We start from the raw sequence: 24,520 nt of genomic DNA, 5'->3' as shown, positions 1-24,520 counted from the left end.
AGTCTTGTTGGTTTCTGTCTCTTAGTTTTCTTTAAATTTTTCTTTGAAGCCACAAAAGAAATCAAAATTCTCCAGGGTGTGTTGTGCTGTCTTGGAGAAAGATGAAAGAGCATATTTTTATTTGTGAAATAGATGAGTTTGGTTTTTTTGTTCTTTTTTTTTTTTTTAATAATCCTATTTACCAGCTGGGGCAGATGGGAATGGAAGGTCCCTTTTTCTGAGGAATAGGCAAGGAAAATGTGGGAGGAAGGGTGGTGGGATTGGGAGGGAAGAGGAGGGATGGAGCTACAACCAGGATGTAAAATAAATAAAAATAAATAATTTTTTTAAAAAAAGAATCCTATGGAAATAAGTGAAGTACATAGTGTTAATATAACTACACAGAGTACCATCCATTAAAATTATGCTTACTTTGCTAAGAGACATAATGGTTAATATTTTATTTCTACTCTTCTTAAGAAAAAAGTTTTGAAATGCTATTGATCTATACAGCAAAGCCACTTTCACAGTATCGCTAAATAGCAAGCTGTCGGGATTGTCAAGTAGACACGTGCCTAAAAGTCCCATCCCTGTCACTATGTGCAACCACAGCAATTCCACTTGACTCTAATCCATTCATAGCTGGGGCCCATATGCTCCACACATGGCATGATTGATAGAGGGGCTCAGGAAGCAGTTGTGAAGTAGATATGGGATTCAGGCCACCAGAGTTCCATCTGAAATCTGCTTGGTGTGTTGCCTTCTGTTCCGATGAGTCTTTTCCATGCAGACTGGAGTACATGTCAACTGAGTGAGAAGGCAGTTTGTGGGAACGGCATCAAAACAAGGATGTTAGACTGTGTTCGAAGTGATGGCAAGTCGGTGGACCTCAAATACTGTGAAGAGGTGGGTGAGTGCTGCATTGAATCTTTGAAGGCCTTTCTTCCCCAGTAGCTTAAATTTGCATGGAGCCAAGTGACATTCGCTCCACACACAGCACATGGCCAACAGCTGTTTTCACAGGCTGTCTAGTGCCCTCTTGAAAAGAGGCAGTATCCACGCTACTGATTTCCACAGACAATTTCCTGTGTTTTGTTCTGCCTGGAGCCCAAAGGTATGCTAATTAGACCATTCTGGAAGAAATGCTTAGGAAACAATGAGCAATCAAGGTGAATAAAGGCTATAAATCTTAATCAGACCATTCATCATCTTTTGTAATCTGATGTGAATCGGGTGCAGAGCTTGGACACCTGCCAAGATCCATCACTTATTTTTTTTTTCTGTTGCTAAACATTGATCACATGCAGTTTCGTAGCAGATTTTGATATTAATATCTGATACCCAGCTGTGAGAGTCTAAGTACTTTGTTCTCCTCTGAATATGAGAGCTTAACGTTCAAGCAAAGCCATGAAGTCTGCCACTGTTATCTTTAAGGCTCCGAGAACTGTAGTCCGTGGTTAACCCTCGACTGAAAGCAGTGCCATTACTCTTAGCTGTGACCTTCTGAGCAGTAGAGAAACTTGGCACTGACCTTTCCTTCTTTTCATAAAGCTGTACTCTGCGTTGTAGTGATTCTTGTCTGACTTCCATACCAAAAAGGTAATGGTGTTTCTGTCGTTTGACTCCCTGTGCCTCTGAGATGCACAGGGTAATTTTTGCTTCAATAGATCTCAAACAGAATTGTCCTAACTCTTAAGGGAAAGCACCAGTGGAACTACTTGAACCCACTTAAAGTCATTGTCAAGTGCATGTAATTTCAACTTCCTCACATCTCTTTACTGAGGTAGACTTCCAGAGGCTCTGAAAACACCTAGTTGTTTAGTCAATAAATGCCTCTCAGTAAACGCTTGTGACATAAATCGACCTATTCCTATGTTAGATTAATGTAAGTTAAATTCAGGTTTTTAAACTATGCCCTTTAAACAATATAACCAACAGTAAACAGTGTTTTTGTGTGTGAAGATGATGACAATAATCACAAACGTCCCAGGTGAAGATTAGGACAATAATCACAAACTTCTGTGATCTTGCTCAAGCTGATGGCTTAGGGTAGTCTCTTTTGCAAATTCCTGAGGAAGTTCCCTCCTTACAGGAACATGAAATGAGACCCCTGTGAAAGCAGAGCCCAAAGCATTGGACACTATCATAAAGCACTTCATGTCATGTGAATTATGCAGGGACAACCACAGGTTCAAATCATAACATCCTGGCAAATGTTGTTTTCCGGGAAAACTAAGCTACCCTCTGCGGGAATTACACAGTATACATACCATTTTATACATCCCTGTGATTCCATCTGGTTCCTTGAACAATGGAGCTCTTTGTAAACAATGGTCAGACCACCTACCTCTCAACCCCTGTGCAAACACTGCATTCAGTTCAGCAGCAGTAGGTAGCTCTTGCTGCTTCTCTAATAGCCACAAAGAAATGTGCCATTACTGCCCAACTAAGAGGAAAATTAGGGTTAACTTCACTAGCATTCATGTAGTATATTTTTTTTCCCTTTGGTGTTTTTGAGATTTTTTTTTGCAAGAACAAAGAGCCTTTATTTCCAGCTTAAGCTGGGACTCCCCACCATCCAATGCAGTGGATTAGGGAGGGGGGTCCCATGTAGCTGCAAAGCTGAGTTTTCATTATGGATTGAGCAAGGAACAGGACTTTCCAGCTTTGGCAGTTAAGGATTGGCTTGGATTTAGCAGAAGCAGGCTTGTCATAAACTAGTTGGGGCTGATCTAGAGGACAGGGGGACTTCATGGAGCCTAATCACTGTGTCTTCTTTTCTATTCTTTGAAATCTAAGTATATTTTTTAAAATTTATTTAAAAACAAATATATGAATCAATGGGTTGATTTAGACAGAGGATTTGCATAGGTATACGCATATCTATGTGAACATAAAAATAAGTAATATCTGGAAGATAAAATTATGGATCTTTATGTTGATAATATTTTTTATTTTGATAGGTAGGTAGATGAATAGATAGATAGATAGATAGATAGATAGATAGATAGATAGATAGATAGATAGATAGATAGATGAAAGGAAAGACAGACAGAGTAAAAAGGTAAAATAAATATCAGGCGGGGGAAAGAAACAGAGTTTAAAAGTCTAATTGATTGCCAAAACACTCTCTAATGAAAGAAATCAATAATAGTTGATCATGTTTTAAATACTCTCTCCTGAAACTACAGCATATCATAAATGTTACCCTTTAGATTCACCAGAACACTGTAAGATCTATCTCTCCACCCTCTTGGTTTTTTTGTTGTTTGTTTGTTTGCTTGTTTGTTTTTTAAATCTTATGAGGCTTTTAGTGACACAGATTAGCTTTAAATCCCGAATACTCAAAACTATCCAGTATATCTAGCATAGAATATAGTAAGTGCCTGCTGAGTGATGGAGTGTACAGCTATTTAGATCTGATCCTCACACTGAAAAACATACATTTAAATATAGCTGAAACACATTGCAGTGCTTAGAAAATATTTCTTTTGTTATCCTCTTGCTATTTGAGTCTAAAATACAAGTGTGGATATTCATATCAGCCTTCAAAACATTAGCCTTCATTATGGCATTTTCCTTACTTTCTCGGATCTTGTTACCTCTTTTACTCGTCCACCCCCAGTGGCCTCCTTTGCTCTTTTATGTCACATGTGTCCCTTCCCTTCCTCAACATATCTTGTTCCCTTCTTGTAGTTTCTTGTCTGATTCCATACTCTATGGCTATTCTCATAACCACATTTACATATGTGCAGATATTAAAATGTAAACTTCTTTTCATGCAAAAGAAAAAGGTTTTGACAGTTCTGAGAATTACTGGTAAGAAAAATGCTATAATATTAATATTTATATTTCAATGCTACTTTTTACATTTGATTTCACTTCAAAGGTTAGACTATATGGCATATGAGTTTGACTTTTTTTTCTTGTACTTTCAAACTATAATATGTAAGTCACAATGACAAGACCAAACTGCAAATAAAATGGTACATTATGAGAGGCCAAGCACATATACACACAAATAAATAAATAAAATAACAAATAAATAAATCAAACACAGTTAGTGAGATAAACCTGAGAATATAAATTCTTTTTTCAGTACATTCTATCTTTAGTTTTAAATGGTTTAGTGCCATCTGCCTATTCAATGCAACTTGTGTACTTAAAAATAAGTAATATCTGGAAGATAAAATTATAGATATATATATAGACAATATTTTTTATTTTGAAATATTACAAAGCAATTTTATCTATTTTTTATTCTTCATATAGGGACATTCAATGTACTTGCAAAATGAATTTTTATTACTATGTATGGAAAATGTTAACAGAAACTATAACTGTGTAGAGTCAGTATGCCCCTGAATTCACCGTCTGCCTTGTCTCCTGCTGTGTTGGGCTGAACCATTTTATAATCTGAACAGTTTGGATAATTGTTGTCTTTTTATGATGGAGTTTTTACGATGCCATGCAGCTTTCTTCTGCTCCTTTGCTCTCATTCTCTCTGCCTCTCCCTAGTTTCCTCTCTACATTTCCACTGCTTTCTATGCTCTATTCTACACTTTCCTCTCTACCTTCTCGTCTCCCTTGTCATGTCTTTTTCCACTGACAATACTGATGGCTCTGTGTCCCTGCCCACACAAACATTTCTGCCTCTCCTCTTTCAGCTTGGCCTGGAGAAGAACTGGCAGATGAACACATCCTGCACGGTGGAATGCCCTTTGAACTGTCAGCTTTCTGACTGGTCTCCTTGGTCAGAATGTTCTCAAACATGTGGACTCACAGGTTAGTTTGCATTGTAATGAGTATTAAGCTAATGGTAAAGCCACTTAAAACTTTTCTCTTGCTATAAAGTATATCAGGTATGCTACAGATAGGTGTCTTCCTTCCAAAAACATGTGAGCTTCTCCTGCTCCAGGTCTCCTCAAGAGAGACACCTATGATACCCTTTCCAAATGTGTATCTCTTTGTACAACTATGGTATCACACTGAAGTTTCATCGTTTTATCTCTTTAAAGGAAAAATGATTAGAAGACGAAGAGTGACCCAGCCCTTTCAAGGTGATGGGAGGCCCTGCCCCTCCCTGATGGAACAGTCCAAGCCGTGCCCAGTGAAGCCATGCTATCATTGGCAGTATGGCCAGTGGTCTCCATGCCAAGTTCAGGTATAAAATCTCAGCAAGCTGTGTAGATGCATGCATTCTTCATCCGCAGAGACTTGGTTCTAGAACTATTTCCAAGTTAGAGGTGGTCGGTTTCCACATTAACATTTTAGTGACTTTGCCATTTCCCAGTCCTTTAATTAGTTTTGATACCAAGCACCCCCTGTCCTACACTTTTAAAATCATTTGGAGACAGATTCATTTTAATGAAAATTTATTTGCCTGTCTTTGTCTAGGAAGCAAATAAATTGTTCAGTGTATGCTTTATAGCTTGTGCCCTATAAGGCTTCTTCCCTGGGGTTTCCAACCCTTCTCTAGCTATTCATAAATCAAAATCAACGATGCAGAGATGACTGCAAGCCGCGAGCTCTCTAATGAATTATTTTTCTTTTTCTAATTAGCCATTTCTCCCTCCATTCCAGGAGGCCCAGTGCGGAGAAGGAACCAGGACAAGGAACATTTCTTGTGTAGTGAGTGATGGCTCAGCTGATGATTTCAGCAAAGTGGTGGATGAAGAGTTCTGTGCTGATGTTGAGCTCATCATAGATGGTAATAAACACATAGTTCTGGAGGAAGCTTGCACCCAGCCCTGCCCAGGTAACAACAGAACATAATTCATATTTTGGAGATATTTTCCTAGGACCAGAGTCAAAAAAAATTATGTACATAATCCAAGTGAAGAAAGTCAACAATATTTTTCAGTTATATCTGTACTAAAATCTCAATACTATACCTGTGGGTCAGAGGAGCACTATATTACTGCAGGGATAATACCTTATTAAAGATATCAAATATTAAAGTATTTAATACCTTATTAAATGGCTGTATCCCAAACCCTCTATAATGTGTCTTGAAAACTACACAAATTTGACACAGTAAGCTTTAAAGAGTAGAATATAGATTAGGAGAAAACATTTTTCACCTTTGACTTATATTTTGTAAATTTATTATTCCAATAGATTTGGTCAAAATATAAAAGCATATTTACTACCAGGAGTAATCTCTAACTCTCTCCTCTCTGTCTTTCCTGCCTCCCCCTTTTTTTTATACCACATGAGTCTACTTTGTATTGGACAACTATTCTGGGGTGTGAGGGCTACCCTAGTGTGTGGTTCATACACGAGAGGTCACACCATTAAAGAAAACTGGCTCTGCCTTCCTCAGCATCTATCAAATGCCAATCATTCTTCAGATAAGAGTGGGTCTATATACCCACTTCCCTGTCCCTCTATGCTGAAATTTTGTTTGGCTTGACTTTGGGCGTGTCTTGTGTGTGCATTCACCAGCATTGTGGATTTTACATGTACATCTACCCTATTTCCTTGAAGTCATCCACCAACTGTGAAACTCACAAACTCTCCACACCATTTTCTATAAAGATACCTGAACTTTGAGGGGAAGAATGTAATATAGACATCCTATTTAGTTTAAGGCTGAGCAATCCAAAGTCTCTTATTCTTCATAATTTGCCTAGTTGTGGGTCTTTATTAATCACCATTTACTTCAGGGAGAAGCTTCTCTGATTAGCGTTGACAGATGTAACATTCTATGGAAAAAGCATTCAGTAACTAGGAGTCATTTTAATACCATATCTATTTAGCAGAATAATAATATAGGGACAGTTCCTAGAGGGTAATAATAATATTGTCCAATATAATGCTATCCTATATGTGCATATGGATAATTTTTGGGTTGCCAGGATTTCTAGCCTACGATACAAGAACTTTTTTCATTAATCACGTTTCTTAGCAATGCTGTGTAGTCTAGTCATACCCAGCATAAGTGATGGATGGAATACTTAAAGTGGTAAAGCCCCTTGTGGGGTCATCTTCACCAAAATTAACGCTGTCACTAAGCAAGTAGTTAAAAGTTGAATGGAAGATAGTTTGTGACCGACATGTTTCACTAAATCTTCCTTATTCTCAAAATGGTAAAAATATGTTGAATACATGGATCCATGATACAATTCTATTCCTATGCATGCATATACCCAACAATTTCACACATGTAACATATATGTTCAATACAAGCTGTGCTTCAATATTCACAAGAGTTTCAAAATAGAACTACTTAAACATACAATAAATTTCACAAACATGAGTGAGCGAAAGATGATGGATGTAAAAGGTATATATGATAAGATACCATGTATAACATGGAGGGGTTCTGAGATTCTGGGAATGGTCTGTTTTTGATTAAATGTTGATTGCATAGACATATAATCAGACTGTAGAAACTTACTATGAATTTGTGGTATTTGACATTTTCCATGTACTACATATTTTCCTCAGAGGGTGTGTTGTCGATTAGAGATGTATATTAGAAGAAATATCCAGTGTCAGTTCCAATAGCAACTTCTCACTAGCCTGCCTCAGCTGGACTCCTCTGGGAAGAAAAAAAAAATAATGGCATATAAGCATGGGCTCTCCCACCTTGAATTTCAAGCCTATTTAAATTTATGAATACCTAGAGACACATTCTATTGTTAAGTTTTACTGGCCCCCTTTACAATAACAACAAATGTCATGTTAGCTTTTAACCAAATTCTATCTATCTATCTATCTATCTATCTATCTATCTATCTATCTATCCATCTCTTAGGAAACATTCATACTGGCAAACTCCTTCAGGCCATAGCTTCTGTTTGATAACATTAATTCACCCAGAGACCACCCAGCTACTCTAAATAACACATTTACTACCTATAAAATGATAATTATTATGTTTATCCAAATATCATAAATATCATGTATAACTAGCACTTACAAAGATGGACCAGCACGGTGAGACTCAAAATGAGTGTCTGCATCACAGTTCCCTATGGCTCTAAGTTAATGGACTGTTTCATACAGGTGACTGTTATTTGAATGACTGGACTTCATGGAGTCTGTGTCAGTTGACCTGTGTGAACGGTGAAGACCTTGGTTTTGGTGGAATACAGGTCCGATCCAGAGCAGTGATTATACAAGAACTGGAGAATCAACATCTGTGCCCAGAGCAGATGTTAGAAACAAAATCATGTGATGGTGAGTGTTTCAATTCATAAAATCGATTCATTTGGTTTGTTGAATTACTGAAAATTTTTAGATTTCTATTTACAGTTGGGAATTAAAATAAAAGTAAAATTCTGAGGTGCTAAGGATATGATTCAGTGGGCAAAGTGTTTGCCACGCAAGTATAAAGACCTGAGTTTGAATCCCTAAAGACGGAAGACAGAAGAGTTTCTAGAAGCATGAGGTCCAGCTATCCTGGTGTACTCAACAGCAAACAAAAGCTAGACTTTGTCCCAAACAGTGTTGGAGGTTGTCCTGTAGCCTTCATTTATATGCCTCTAGACTCTATATGCATACACATGAAAGAAAGAGAGAGACAGAGAAAGAGAAATTCTGGTTTTAAAATGTCAGATATTGTAAAACTGTTTCCTAGTTTCAAAAATTTCAGAAGCCTAGGAAAATTGGGAGTACTGATTGTATACTTATGCCAACAAGGAACAAACATAAATCTAACATTTTCCATTTGTTTAAGACATATAAAAATATTAAAAAGAACCTACTAAACACAGCAAAATTTAACTCTTTAATATAGTCTAAGAAACTGATAAATCAGTTCACTTGTAGGAATCAACAGTCTTCACTTTACAACAATTGGACGCAGAGCATAAAGTGTATACATATTCATGTGTCTATGCGTGCACACGCACAGACAGACCATTTCCGCAGCATTTGCAGCACACTCCATATCCAGAACCTCAGGGCATTACCCTCCCACAGTCTAGAGCATGCTGGCATCTAGATAACAGCAAAAGACTTAGTATCTAGTGGAGAACGTAAGGATCAACATCTCAGCTTCATTCTCTATAGGCTAATAATTGTGACATATAACCAATAGTAACCGATATAGAAAATGTCACCTAATATCGAAAAGCTGGAGGAGGAGACCTAGGATGCAGAGGAAACTTACAATGCAAACTAATAAACTAGATGACTCAACCTACTTTAATAAGAAGTAGATTTGTAAGGGTAATACTAAAGGACTGAATTTGAGAAGGAGTAGGAGAAAGGACATGCACAGGGTTGAGTGGAGGAGATGGACAGCAGAAATGATGTAATTATATTTAATTAAAATTTCAAAAGCAGGGAAAAAAGGAAGTAGGCTGCAGCCTACTTAGATGAGTAGAGAAAATAGACAGTCTGCAGAAATAATGAGATGACAAAGTAACAAAATGAACACTCACGGCCAATTGGTAAGGGGGAAAGAGGGCAAGTTTTGCATTACTACAAACAGAAAATGATTTTGAAAATATAATCCATAAAGAAGTTTTGCTGATAAACATAACAATGTAAATGAAGATAGTTTAGAATGTTATAATTTATCAACAGTAACAGAAAAGCCATGCCACAGATTCCACAACTCCTAAAACTTCCGACGTATTAAGTCTATATTCACACAGAATGTAGTATAAAATGTGAATGGATGCCGATGCCACGTACTATAAACATCTGTAATGCAACCTTTGGAGGAAATGTTCACATTCATTACATCAGTATTTGGAAGTAAGGAAGAAAGCTTAGACTCGTGATTGATAAGCTTATGAAACAATTAGTATTTATTTACCAACAAAAGTCAATGATAAAATTTTAACTAGAAAAGGAAAACTATGCTTAAGCTATACCTATATCTAACAAAGGTGACGTCAGATATGTATCATGAAACCGAAAATCCTAACTGAAATGCATGAAGGGATAAAATACTGGGGTGAAAGGCCATTTTCATGAATGAGAAGTTCCAATGCCACAACACGAATTTTACATACACAATATGTGTAAATATTACTTATAAATTCCATATGCTTTGAACAGGTTACTAAGAAAATGGATCCTAAGATTAATTTGGGCCTATTAAAGGCAAAACAAGGCAAGAACTGTTTGAAAACAACACTCAGGAGAAGAGGCCACTGTTCATTTTGAGTCGCTCCACCCACTGATATTTAAGCAGTGGCTTGCCAATCATGAAACAATCGCCCTAGTAGGCTAGGATGGAGAACCTCAGAGCGAATCTAGGCTTACCGACAAGCATGTGGTTGAACAAGGGACACCCCGCACACTCTTCTGGAACATCGAGACAGTCTGATATGTACTTTGATAAACACGACTTAAATTTAACAACTCATTTCAGCGAGTAAAGGAGTGGGTGTCAATAGGAAATACGATGGCTGAAATAGCAATAAGCCCCTCTTATCAGAGGAAAGCCAAAACATTATTGAAACTGTTTGGTAGCTTCAGTCATCAAAGAACTTATTTTATTATGATAAAACAGGATTTTTACACACCCAAGACTGAGTAAAAACAAATTAACTTTTACTTTTAGTCTTCCAGAATGTGGAGAGCAATTAGAATCACCATTACAGTTGGGTGCTTAAATGTTTGCCCTGTAGTGAGAAAGATGACAATATTTAGCAAAGTTAAAGTTGTTTATGGTTATACTGGAGGTTTCTCTTCTAGATATTTATATTTTAAAAGCAGCAACACATTTGCTGGAGCCTACCCAACGTGGCATTTTTCTATTTTTTTCTGTTTTTTAAAATTAATTGATTAATTAATTTACATCCCTATCGTAGCCCACTCCCTCCTCTCTTCCCATCCCTATTTTCCCTCCCTCTTCCCCCAAACCTCCTCTCCTATTCCCCAGATAAGAAGAGCCCCCCGACCCACTCATATCAAGTCCCATCAGGACTGAACATGTCCTCTTCCCCTGTGGCTTGGTGAGGCATCGCCATGATGGGGAGTGATCAGTAAGCAGGCAACAGAGTTCACGTCAGAGACAGCCTGGCTCCCTTTACAAGACATTTACTAATGGCAGGAATTTAAAATAACATGACCAAAGAAAACATGGAACACATTGTACTGCCTGATAACAATGTAATTCTATGCGGTAGTTAAAATACACTTGCGTTAAAAACCACTTGCAAAGAGTTTGAGTGTAACAATAATAAATAAGATCTTGAATTATATAAAATATGATATACTGTGAAACTGTATTCTGAATAAAATATTAACTTTATTAATTAATATTAGTTATTTTCTGTCTTTGTCTATATGTTCCCCATTCCATATTATGGTAAAAAAAAAAAAACTCTAAATCTTTAGAAATAAGCCATAAATTAAATTACACACCCATGGTCTGACAAGGTAGCAGGATAGATATGAAGCATGAGGGAGGAGGTAGGTTGATAACCGCAGTTTTACCGAACTTGTTTTCAGCTTCCAGGCATCCCCTTGCCGTTGTGGTCTTCAGCAATAGACATCACACACCCCCTTTAAGTTGCTCATACACGCATTAGTATCTCTCTCTCTCTCTCTCTCTCTCTCTCTCTCTCTCTCTCTCTCTCATGATGGTCCTGAGTAATGTAACATCAGCGCTTGCTCTGTGCCTGCAGATGGACAGTGTTATGAGTATAAATGGATGGCCAGTGCTTGGAAGGGGTCCTCTCGAACCGTCTGGTGCCAAAGGTCAGATGGCGTAAATGTAACAGGTAAAACACCGACATCGTCTCCATTTTGAATTTTTCCTGTAATGCATATGGAGTTAACACATCATTGGGATCAACAAATGCATGTTGCACACATGTATGGTGGCCAGTGATAAATTATTTTCTTTCAGAATACCTCACGTTCCCTCTTAGCTATCCCCTTTGACAATACCATTAGAACATATTTAACTGAAATACTGCTCAACTCTATTAAGTAAATTTAAGTGCTCTCCTGAATTTTCACCGGAGATTTTACACACTAACAAATTACTCCACGCAAAGAAAATAATAATTATGCCTTTCACTGTTTCTGCTGTTGTGCTTTGATGATGACACAGACCAATGGAGTATGTATATATAAACATAATCTGCATGAATTAGCAAATCTATTTTTAAGACATTTTCTTCATTAATAAGGAAGTTTTGTCAATATATCCAAAGCCAGGGCATCTTAGAGGGATATTAGCTGTGTTCTCATCACAAACAATCATTACACTTCCGAAGAAAACATTCAAAAGAGGATTTTGACAGATACCCTCAATTGACTGCTTTAATCTACACGTTCTTTGTCAGAGCCCAGTGAACTCAAGGGCTCATCCAAGACACCAATTAAAAAGAAAAGAAGCTTCGGACTGCATATGTGTTGAATAGCCTGTAAATTTCATAGAAAATAAAACTTAAGCTCAGAAACAGAACCCCACTTTGGACACATAAACACAAATTTAAATTGTTTTTCCTTAATTATCACTTTAAAATAATTCAGTTGTCAGGAGTCTCCACATCAGAGGCAAGAGGAGTATTGACTGTCAGCTGGCCAGGGTACCTGCTGGCTTGGAGCTCTTGTTTCAACTCTTCTCCAAGAGAAACAAAGCAGTAGGTATCAGGGTGCCCCCGAGTAAAGCCTGCTTGTGATTTCACCTTCACATATACAGTAAGATCAGAGAACCAGCCAGGATCAATGCACTTCTTGGAAAACATCAACCTTTATATTGAATTTCAAGTGACCGAGGCTTATTGAAAACCTAATTACTTATTTCCTCACTATGAAAGCCAGAACAGAATGGCAAATTATATTCTTATGAAGGTGGGGGCTTTTTGTGTGAATAAAAGCTGTACCAAAAAGGCTTTGATAATAGCATCTTCATTGAATCTAATCCATAATAGAAAAGAAAAAAAAAACTTCTACCAGGAAACTCTTTGCTGTCTTAAGTATTATTTAGGCAAAGAAGGCAGTCAGCCCAAACTCCATTCTAAGAGGAATGGACGATGAAAGCATAGGCAAGGAAGTGCAGCCATTTTAAAACAGGTGTCCCCAGGCGTCATTCACTTATCAGATCCGGGAAAGACTGATCAGTATAAATCATAGTTCAAATTTCTTTTCGATACCACAAAGTGTGTATACAATTATTTTCTTTGTTGCCAAGAAGCCAATTTGTAAATGACCTATGATCAACTCTAGCTGCATTCTTCTCCCACAGTTTAGATGAGTTTCTCTATGAAAACAAATGTAAAGTCCATTACCTATGGGGAGGAATTGGCTTAATTTATACATTGTCTTTATAATAAACCCATAAAACTGCTTTCCTTTCTTCTTCATATATTGAGTAGTAGACAGTATGAGCACTAAACTGAACTTGCTTTGCAATGACTCACTGCTTTTGTGATGTCATGGTTTTTGCTGTATTACTTTTATTTTGTTGTATTTTTTTAAATGAATGAATGAATGAAAATCTAAAAAAGTATTTATAAGATTAAAAGAAAAACAAAGAAGTGAGGATGAGAACCTTTGACTAATCTAAAAGACCATGAGCTCAATAAAAAAAAAATCATTTGTTTGGCTAGGGTTTTGTTGCGATTGTGATGAGTAAAAATTGTTTGAGTAAATATAGTTCCACCTTTGTCACCAATATTGTTTCTTTAGGACAACTGTCTCCATCTTCAAGAGTGCCATAACTGGCAATACACAGACTGTATTATGTGAAAAAAATAGAGAGATTAATTTCAATGGAAATTTGGAAAATAGCTCAAGCAAAAGACCTGGTGGTTACACATTGGTCTCCCTCCAATCATCCACAAAGTATGTGGGAGTAACAACAAGAATAGTGATTTTTCTCAAAAATAAATACGAGCTATAATAAACAAATTTGCATAATGGTCAAGTAAATTGAAAACTTACTTTGAGGGACGTGAAAACGACTGCCATTTTGAATAGGCAAGAAAGATACTTATAAAATTAAATCAAATCTGTTTGCAGTTGCTGGACTTGGCTTGAGGAAATTGGTTATATGACCTATTTTTTTCGGACTACTATCAGAAATAGGTTATATAAAATTAGTGTTTCAAATATAGTGGCTACAAAATCAGCCCCTGGCGATGCATCTTGGACACTTAGGAAGTGCTGGCATGTGGGTAAAAACGCCCAAAGTTCCTAATGAAAGAGATGGAGGTTAGCCAGCCGGTTCACAAGTGCAGAACTTCTTGAAACTTCCACAGTGGTTCCAACTGTGAAGACAAGTGTTTAACAGTGTGTATTTCTATCACAGCAGGAGGAGCCATTTGTTAAGACATGATTTTCTGTTCTGCAGGGGGCTGCTTGGTGGCTAGCCAGCCTGATGCCGACAGATCCTGTAACCCACCCTGTAGTCAACCCCACTCGTACTGTAGCGAGGTACGTACACTTTCCTGAAGACCGCAAGTCACCTCCGTCGTTTGTCACCCCGCCGTGTCTGAAACAGCCCCTCCCCCTGTGCCCACCCCCCAACAAAAGCCATGGCTGGAGGCAGAACCCATCCACCTCAAAGCGTCTTTTTTAACTGAGTAAACAATCCTCACCACCCTCGTGAACCTCCCTGTCGTCCTGCAGATGAAGGCGTGCCGCTGCGAGGAAGGGTACACGGAAGTCATGTCCTCCAACAGCACCCTTGAGCAGTGCACACTTATCCCCGTGGTGGTGGTTCCCACTGTGGAGGACAAACGAGGAGATGTGAAAACCAGTCGGGCCGTTCACCCAACCCAGCCCTCCAGGAACCCAGCCGGCCGGGGCAGAACGTGGTTTCTACAGCCGTTTGGACCAGGTGAAGCACCCAGACACTGAGCACACAACTTTTCACACAGACATTGCACCAATGTCGCGGGATTTGTTCTCTCAATAAACCTTTTCAAATCCATGATTATTTCTTAATCCATGTTCTCATTTTAACAGTGCAGCTATCTTTACGTACGTTTATTTTTGTTGTAAAAAGAAAATACCCGTGCCCAAAATTCATCGAAACTAAATTACTTTCTTCAGAAAACAAACAAACAAACAAACAAAAATGTTGCTATTACTTGTCTCAAGCCCAGTCCTAAAGTTATATGCATAATAAATGCACATTGCATAAAGTAATGTAATAGTGCAAATAATCAGGAAAACTATACTGTCATTTACAATGGAGATAAATAAGACTATAAAGGCATTTGGTGTTTTCAGTACTATCATACAGAGTCCGTGATGGGACACCCCTCCTCCCCCAAAAAAGCATGAGAAATGCAGTCCCGTGCCAGGGTACTCGGTTGCTAGGACAATAAATAGCATCCCCAAAGTTACTGTTCCCAGATCCCTCAAGATCTAAACCAGTGCCAAGTGAACAGAGGAAGTAGCGGAGCCTTGCTTTCTTGATGGAGTGATGCAAACTTGGAGGCTGACCGGGCCTTGTCATACTACGACAGGTCTTCTTTGTATAGCCAGGAGCAGACTTGAATCCAACACAGGACTAAGCCTGCACACGTGAACAAGTGCTACCCTCTACTTAGCTCACCTTCTCTCCCTAACTGGAACAGACAATACACACGTGTCTCCAGGTACAAAAAGCATCCTACAGGTGTGCCATAAGCAACACATGTTCTGGCTCTTTCCCTGTCACCATGGAGACGATCCATGCACAGCCAGACATGGTCAACTCTATAATTCCATTAGAAACACAATAAATGAAGAAAGAAATTTTCACACCTCTGTTTATGATCCAGTAGGTAAAAGTGTTTCTCTTATTAGAGAACCAATATTGAATTTTTAAGGAGTTTTAAATATCTGTATGAGTACCTTTATTCATAATCACTGCTTTTATTGGATTCTTAGCTGAAAACACAATTGAGATTTGAAAAGCTGATTTGTCTGTAAAAGTATAAGGAACTCCTCTCCAGCTTAGGAGAGAAAATTATCATTAGCAACTTTGACCTTAACTAAGAATCTGAATAGATCTCCACAAACAGGAACAATTTTTCTCAGGTTAAAAAATTCGACTTTGACTAATAATTTCCCCCAAATTAATATATTAAAATAGTAAAGACGTTCATATTCTGACAAAAGACGTCATTTGTTTATTTGTTAAATAATTTTCACAGCAAAGAAACCCAGTAGAATAGGACTTTGATCCTAAATTCAATTCAGAAAGAAAAAAAAATGAAAAAGAAGAAAGAAATAAAGAAAAAAAAAGAAAGCAAGAAAGAAGAAAAAGAAACAAAAAAAAAACAAATTTTAAATCTCCAGATTTAAAGGGAAATGATATTTAGAATATTATTTAAACTTATTCCCAGTAAATGAACCTCTAATAAGCAAAATACCTAGTACTAATTATCATTTGATGCTTTATAAATATTGAATAAGTCTCCATAGGGTCATTTTTGTCCATTAACTGTATAATACTCACATCACAATATGATATGAGTATTACCTACATACTTCAAAGACAGTTCAAGAATGCTTCAAGAACACATCAAGGATAAAGATGCTCAAAAACTGAACTAGCATAGCCCTGTCATAATTGATCACACATATCAGGAAAGTTAGAAAAGAGACATTTAAAAAATATCCTTTGCTATGTTATTCTGCCTGATAATCTCTACAAATTCTATTATTGTCAAAACACACTATTTAATTGCAGAACCAATAAATTAGCGTGTTAAATTTCATCAGGTATAAAATAGTTTAAATGATAGGGAATGCTCAAGTGCCCATCTGGATCAACTCCAAGTTTTATGAATTTCTCAAAAGCTGCATTATGTTTTATCTTTGTAATATAATGTGTCATTCTAGAAATAGGTGGGAAAGCCAAAGCATATGGGAGTAGAACAATACACATACTGAATTTAAGGTAAGATTTCATATAGAGTTTAGACATGAACTGGGCATCAGAACGCAAACACAATTTGTTGCTTTCCGACTGTTTCCGTTGCTCATTTGTCTTGAATGCAGTGCTGCTTAACTTTCGTAGCTGCTTTACATTAGTGAGGACTGTGCTGGGAAAGAATCAATTTGAGTCTTCAAGAGACATAGTCGTAAGTACTTGTCGTGAGCCATAGTTCAAACTAGTCATATATGTTCCAAACTGATGTAAACTAATATCTATTCTTCTTAGATGGAAAACTGAAGACCTGGGTTTATGGCGTCGCAGCTGGGGCATTTGTGTTGTTAGTCTTCATTGTCTCCATGATTTATCTAGCTTGGTGAGTGTTTAAATATATTTCAGGATCTAAGGGGAGATATAAGATTGTTATTTAAAAAAAAAATTTGGTTTGACACACTAGTGTGTCTACTCCATCCTTACACAAAGTTCTAAATTTAAAAACTAAGTTCAAGATTAGAGAAAGAACCTAACTAAGATCTACCTACTGAATCTTAGTCATTCAGATTCTGGAAATGAGTCAGGTAGGTCCTAAATTAGTTTTTCAAGATTTTTCTTATGAATAAATACCATAGTATGTTTCTTTTCATAAATAGTATGTAAAATATATATATATATATTTCATATTGTACAATTGTTTGTAATATATATTGAGTTTTCCCTAGAGGAAGATGTTAGGATAATTATTAATCTTATTTAACTGTATTTGTAAATGTGCATTATTTATAAAAGTTCTAGGACAAACTCAAAATAAACTATAATATCACTCCTGTTGTTATCAACTAAGAAATTCAATAATTTGGCTTTTACAAAATAGTTAAATAGCTTAACACATCTTCCTGGAACTGTGAAACTCAGAGATCATGAAGTCCGATTCTAAAAGGCAATGGGGAAAGTAGGTGGGCAATTTGCATTTACCGTTTTGTTTTGTTTTGCTTGTCTATCAAAAACAATGATATTTGAAATGAAAGACTGACTTTCTTTTTTTTTTCTTCTAATTTTTCTGAATTTCCTACAGCAAAAAGCCAAAGAAACCCCAAAGACGGCAAAACAACCGCCTCAAACCTTTGACATTAGCATATGACGGAGATGCTGATATGTAACACTAAATCCTCCTAGACACAGCCAGACTTGGCCTCTTGCCTTTGTAGTAGACATCCAGAGGCCCCAGTGCCAGTATTCAAATGTGTGATTTCTAAGTAACTATAACTGTTACAAACACCATCATCAAGAAAAAAACATCCTGCTCCCACTGGGAATATTCAACGCAGTACCACTGACACACAGAGTCAGCACTGAGAATTCTAGGAGATGCAGTGGAATGCATGCTGTGTCTTGAGAGTTTTTGTGTCATCTTTTCTGAAATCTACCAATTGGGGGGGGGCGGAAAAACTACTTTGATCTCTAAAAAGTAGTGCGGAAATTGGCCACTGGGAAGCCAGATGCAAGACTGCTAGCAGCACGAACCCAGACAACTTTCTGGCATGAAGAGTTCATACTGAAGGCTCTACAGTTCTATACTTTGCCATAACAACGTGCATACTCGATCGAATGACCCACATTATAATGTCATCATATATAACTCTTAATAAGCAACTTTTAACACTGAAGAAAACTTAAGCCCTACGCGAGGTGGAGAATCCATCAAACAATTGAACATCTTCACGGTTGATGGTAGCTTCATGGTTGATTGGCCTGCATTTCAGAGACAAACTATTTTATAAGACTTTATTCTTGTCTCTCTCCAATGTGTGAATGCTGGACATGTATTGGCCTTAGAAGACAGAGTCCTCAAGTTCTGTATTTTTTAGTGGTTATCGTCTGGAAAACAAATAAGCTTGTGTTAATACATTTCTACTTTCCCTAATTTCACACTGGTTGCCTACATCTTTTTTTGCTATATGGAAGGCACATTTGCACTATATTAGTGCAGCATGCTAGGCATTTAACCAGTATTGCCATAGAAACTGCCTCTTTTCATACGGGATGAAGACATCTGTGCCAAGAGTGCCGTGGAGACATCTGCAAGCCTTTGTACTCTGAAGAGTGTTGTTAGTTCAGTCTTGATGGTAACGGGATAGAGTCCGCTATTACACCTGCTGTCTACACTCTTTCTTTTCACCACAGCTATTATGAAGTTGACAACATGGCAAGAATTCAAGCATTGGCGTCCCTAACCCATCAACCTCCAAAAGGTGGAACCCCTTGATCGGGTTGTAGTTGCTCTTGGAAGGCTGTTTATGATGAGATTTATATATTTGTTACCTTTGTTTAAAAAAAAGAAGAAGAAAAGAAAAGAAAAAAAAGAACTGGCTGTCTTCGTAATTTTGAGCAGATGGAAAAAATAGTGTATCAATGATTTTTTTCTAACAGAAAGAAATCAGAATTATTTGTTAGCTTTTCTGTCTTCCTAAATTGCTTTTTCATTGTGAGGTAGACATTCTGTCTTGCAGGCTGTAGTTCACAGTCACGGCCTTTGCCTTTTTTGTGGCTGAAATCTGAAGTAGTATGATTTCTTAAAATCTAAAATTTAAAAACAGAAGAGTGAATAATCTTGTCCAGGGTTTGCTTATATCTAGAGCAAGGGTCACAAGCCCTTTAAGCAAAAAAATCAAACAGAAAATTTTTCAGTCAGGTCTGTAGTTCAGCTCACAACACTGCCACTGTGCGATGGTGCCAGAGATGATGGTCAGCAGGAAAACGCTGTTTTCCAGTAGAACTTTCTTTCCAACCAAAGCCAGCAGGCTCAATTACATGTCTTAGTTTGCTGACATGCCTTACATTCTAGAAGTGTTTTAGAGTGAGCTCTACATCACTGTTAGCTTTCAGTCGTCTGCTTTCTGTCTACCACGTGGGTTTAATTTCACAAGTGACAATTCATAGCCATTACCTTAGCGTTGTAGGGGAAGTATTTCCATGTTCACTGGTGTAGCCCAGGAAATGCCCCTGTGGAATATATTTCACTTCTTCTGAAAAGGAAAGTTAAACTGTGTAGTGAAAAAGCAGTAACATATTTCTGGCAATAACTACCACAATTAGCCTCTGGTAGAGTGAGGACCATTAGGTTTTTCAGTATTTCAAACACGTGATTTGATTTATCTTAAACATGTCTGTATTGTGGTTTGGGTAATGAGGGACTTGCCTTCATAGACTGGGTGTGAGCTCCCTCTGCTGTCCATTAGAACAACTTTTTCTGCAAATGAATTCTCAGTAAGAGGATGTTGTAATTCACCCAAATGAAAATCTTTATGTCTAATTCGATATGAGCAAAATGTGATAAGCATTTTTTATTTATGCCAGATATAATACACTAAGTGATATATGTCATTTCAAAGAGAGCAAATAGAAAGGGAAATTTCATTTTAAGCCAAGGATTTAATTGAGGTAAAGCATTAAAGAGGAAGGGAGGATAATATCGTTATTCTGAAACTGTAATAGTTTACACACAATATCAGAGACTTCCAAATAATCTTCAGGATGATCTGTTTTGATGAAATAAGCTCTGTCCAGTCAAAATAGTGGAAACATAATGTATTTGGTTAGCTGAAAAACTGTAACAATCTAATGAAGTGTGTATAACACCTAGCAGACTTGAGACAGGGAATAAAATAAGATTTCTTTGCTTTTCTTTTCTTTCTTTTTTTTTTTGAGATGGGGTTTCTCTGTGCAGTTCTGACTGTCCTAGACTCACTTTGTAGACCAATCTGGCCCTGAACTCTCAGAGATCTGCCTGCCTCTGTCTCCCGACTACTGGGATTAAAGGCATGGGCCACCACACCGGCAGTTTTTTTTTTTTTTTTCTTACTCAAGCTACACTTAAGGTATTTTATAAAATGCAATTAATTACAAGATAAGTCAGTACTCTCTTACCTAGGATATAATGATCAAATAAGTTGAGAAATCAAAAATTACAAAGTATTGTAAAGATGGAAGATGTTTGTGAATAATTTATTTAAAACACTATATTCATGCTAGAGAAACATATTTGATAGTCATCATTAGGATAAATTAATACCATGTGTCCTATGGTCAGAAAAATGGAAAGGAGAATGTACTGATTTGTATAATGTGGGCAAATAGGAGATTATCATATTCATGTATAGATGGCTTTTTTGAGTTTATAGGGAAATAAATCTTGGAATTTCACCAGAACTTTACTCTCTTATTAAATCTAATAATCCAAGAGGGAAATAGTGAAAACTTCTTTGGTGACCCCTTTGCCTTCCCAAGACAGTCTAAGGACAGGAAGAAAAGAAGAGGGAGGTAGAGAGGGAGGGAGGGAAAAGAGGAGGGAGGAAAGAAACAAACAAATGGATGAAGGAAGAAAGAAATGAAGGAACAAAGGGAGATTTTTCTACTTGATTTTTTAAAAGAATGAACAAAATCAGACATTTATGGAGTTTTGTTGGATTGTTCTAGGAAGAATGGCATGGCTGATCCCCCTTAAAAGGGAATGATTTGCCTATTCATCTATGCCTATCCAGTATACTGACTATAAGCTCTATTTCAAGACCCTTTTGAGTGTAGCTTAAGCTAATTGAAAAGGAGCATCTTAAAGCATGCCTTTAATTACATATATAATAAGGCACAAATTACTTATAAAGAGACATATTTATTGAGTTAAGTACATGTAAGACACTTTGAAGGATACTTAAAATTAGTAATGGCTTTTGTATACATAGGTAACTAAGACATCGAAAAGAAGAAACGCATGCTTCATGAGAGGCATTTGCACTGGAACACATCACTATAGATTCTTTATAAGCCTGCTCAGTACTTTTCCTTGGGGGCTCTGGGTGGCAGGATATGCTGTGAAGGGTGGCAATGGTCACAGTGGCTTGGTCAGAACTGTCCAGTTCCTGGGTGTTTCAGAATAAAGCCATTGCTTCTGAAGGAAGAGAGTAGCACTTTCCAATCAGTTTTTTTTTTAACCTCCTCTAGCTCACTGTATCCTTGGTCCGATGTGATGCTTTTCTCTGCCTACTCTCTCTAACTCCTTTCATACTGCCTTGTCTACCTCCCTCCAAACCACCTTCCACAAAATGTGTGCAAACATTTATCAGGAAAACTGCGACATATTTACTAACTCTTCCTATGGAAACGTACCGTCAGTCAGAGTATAAATATCTCTATTTAAGTGTACTGCACTTGTCCAAAGCAATGAATACAGAGTAAAGAAGAGTCATGCAGAAGTCATATCGAAAGAAGAATAAAAATAAAATCCTCGGTAGGAAAATGACAGTTTTTACACTAACATTGTTATTAGCCAGTGTTCTCTCATTCCCCCTATTTTCATCTAAAATCTTTGTTCACTTCCCACCGTAAGTAACAGTGAAAAGCCCATACCTGTAAGTAGTGAACAAAACACAGCCTATTTTGGGGGAGATTTAGAGTTTGAATAGATTTGCAGAAATCATGCTTGCAGAATGTCCTGGGATCTCATTTTTTCTAAGTGTTTCCTAGTTCAAATGTGTTTGTCCAGTTTCCCATGAAGGAGGAGGCAGGCCAGCATTCCCTGAACAAGGACCCTGGAGGATCGAGTTTGGGCTTAGAGCAGAATCTCCCTGTCCCTTACATGATCCCCTGGACCTACCCTCAGATGTCCTGCTGATGTCCACACTGAGGTGTAGGCCAAGCAAGTGGCTTCCTCTTTCTCTCGTATTTCCTTTTGTTTTTCTTTTTCTTCTTTTTTTTTTTTTATCAATAAGATCATTTGCCATGTGGTAAGAATCATTCTTGCAAAGACAGTAGAAAGCGGTTATGTCTGCGATATAAAATAAATAAAACAAATGTTAAACAAATAGTGTTAAATGTGCACTTCTTTTTTTCTGCTCTGTCAAGCCACACCATAAATCTGAACATGTTTGAAGCAAGCCACCTTGACAGTATGCAAACACCTACTTTACTTAGACTAAAACTGGCTATAAGTTTTGCTGTTCTGTTTCATAGTTGTTTCAGTTCCTTTTCTTTCTATAGGTAATAACTTATGTATTACCTAGTTCTGAGCCTCAATAAGCTCCCTGGCTATTTTTCTATAATCTGTTTGTGTCTATTTGTAAAAGTAAACATTCAGATTCCCTTTCTGGTACTTTTTGATGTCCATTTTTATCAAAAATTTTGAGAAAATCATTACCCACACAGTAAAATATTATTTTATCGAATTTATACTCTATTTTTCTTTAAATTATATGGCTCTAAGCGGGCACTCCTTTGTTAATTTAACTACCTGAATATTTATTCTGTTGGAGTAAGGAGGCAACTGTCTGTGAATCCTTTGTTAATATTACTTTGTAAATTATGTAATGTAATTTATTTTAAATTATGTATACTTCTGTTTTAATGCACAAAATATCTATGTACAAGTAACTGCAGATTGTCAAATACTGTCACCAAGCTTTATGCACTAATGTGGATGGCGTGTGCAGATGTAATGTGCTTTTCTACATTTTCATATGGGTTATTTGTAAATACCTATATTGCTGACAAACATAAATCCGGAAGTCATTTTCATTCTAACTGTGTGTGAGTCTGTGCTTTGTTTGTATCATCTGCTTATTCATGGATAGAAACACTTTAGTGGGTATCCAGGTCTTACCTTTCTTTGTTTTGGTTTTGTCATCTGTTTGCAGTTCCAATATAGAACGTTTGGGAAATTCAGATTTCCCTTTAAAAGTCAGCTGATGGGCCTACCAGATGAGTTGTCATGGTTCGAAGGCCTCCTGATATCTGATCAGTTAGCAGGACACTGGCAGAGGACAGGTAAAGACTACAACACAGGCTGTGTCTGCCCATAAAGAGCCAAACCTGAACGCCGGGCTGCGTTTTCTGTGTGCTGTGTACTTCCTTTCTAGCTCTCTTGCCTCTCTGTTGCACTCACCCTGGAGCACAGTACCACACAGACTAGGTCACAGTCCACTAAAAATGGGGGGAATGTCACCCCCCTTCCACCGCTGCCTAGAATTCCTCACCTTATACAGCAGCCCCTCCCTTGCTGGAAGTCCCCAGTCATACACCCCCTCTTCTTAGCAGCTCGCTGTGACTCTGATCACTCTACACTCTCACTTGCTTTTCTTTGCTTTAATCAGTGTTTCTCTAATTTCCTTTATTTGCTTATTTTCTTTTCATCTTGCCTGTTGATGTTGCCACCTCTGCTTCAGCACATGGGAGAAGCCAGTTCCTTATCTATGTTATTCCTTGCTTAGAATGACGCTCAACACATAATAAGAAAAAAAAGCTGGTGAATGCCTGATTAATGACAAAGAAAAAATGGTAAGCTGAAAAGCCTAGGTGGCTGAGCCCAAACAGAGAAAGAAATAAAAACGACCCTAGGGATAGGAGACTGATGAATGCTTCCACAAATTCCAGGTTATCAGGGCTCCCTGTAAAGAGATGGCAAGGTTCAGACACCAGAGAATTCCCCCAAAGTTCCAAGCTTTTGGTACTCTACTGTTGCCTATACTGTTTATTTTCTATTTTCACTGGCCTAAAGTGAGAACTACATATTCCATAGACAAACTATGTGCCATAAACAGAAGAGAAGCAGGCCAGTTACACATAAAGCTGGCATGGCTGAGGCTGGCTCTACAGAGCCATCAAGAGCTAAGGATATTCCAGTAAGATGGGCAATGTCATTTGTTTGCAAAACCATGCTGAAAACAAGGTCTGTGGGAGAGTTCTATTACACGTTCCTCT

At 37.5% G+C, this 24,520-nt stretch overlaps 1 protein-coding gene across 1 annotated transcript in view; it reads left to right on the top strand.

Moving 5' to 3' along the window:
* The window catches only part of Thsd7a (thrombospondin type 1 domain containing 7A), a 405,762-nt gene extending 382,418 nt beyond the window's left edge, over window positions 1–23,344 (top strand). The window contains exons 19-28 of the mRNA XM_060373993.1: window positions 770–885; window positions 4,647–4,764; window positions 4,998–5,143; window positions 5,563–5,737; window positions 7,993–8,166; window positions 11,577–11,672; window positions 14,255–14,337; window positions 14,533–14,743; window positions 17,063–17,150; window positions 17,847–23,344. Coding sequence (XP_060229976.1) covers window positions 770–885; window positions 4,647–4,764; window positions 4,998–5,143; window positions 5,563–5,737; window positions 7,993–8,166; window positions 11,577–11,672; window positions 14,255–14,337; window positions 14,533–14,743; window positions 17,063–17,150; window positions 17,847–17,931 — 1,292 coding nt within the window. The 3' untranslated portion in view covers window positions 17,932–23,344. The remainder of the gene's footprint in view (window positions 1–769; window positions 886–4,646; window positions 4,765–4,997; window positions 5,144–5,562; window positions 5,738–7,992; window positions 8,167–11,576; window positions 11,673–14,254; window positions 14,338–14,532; window positions 14,744–17,062; window positions 17,151–17,846) is intronic.
* The last annotated feature ends 1,176 nt before the right edge of the window (window positions 23,345–24,520 follow it).

The sequence above is a fragment of the Meriones unguiculatus genome, chromosome 21 (genome assembly GCF_030254825.1).
Source record: "Meriones unguiculatus strain TT.TT164.6M chromosome 21, Bangor_MerUng_6.1, whole genome shotgun sequence".
Taxonomy (NCBI): domain Eukaryota; kingdom Metazoa; phylum Chordata; class Mammalia; order Rodentia; family Muridae; genus Meriones; species Meriones unguiculatus.
Note: the sequence above shows the minus strand (reverse complement) of the source record. Positions and strands in the feature narration are given on the sequence as shown.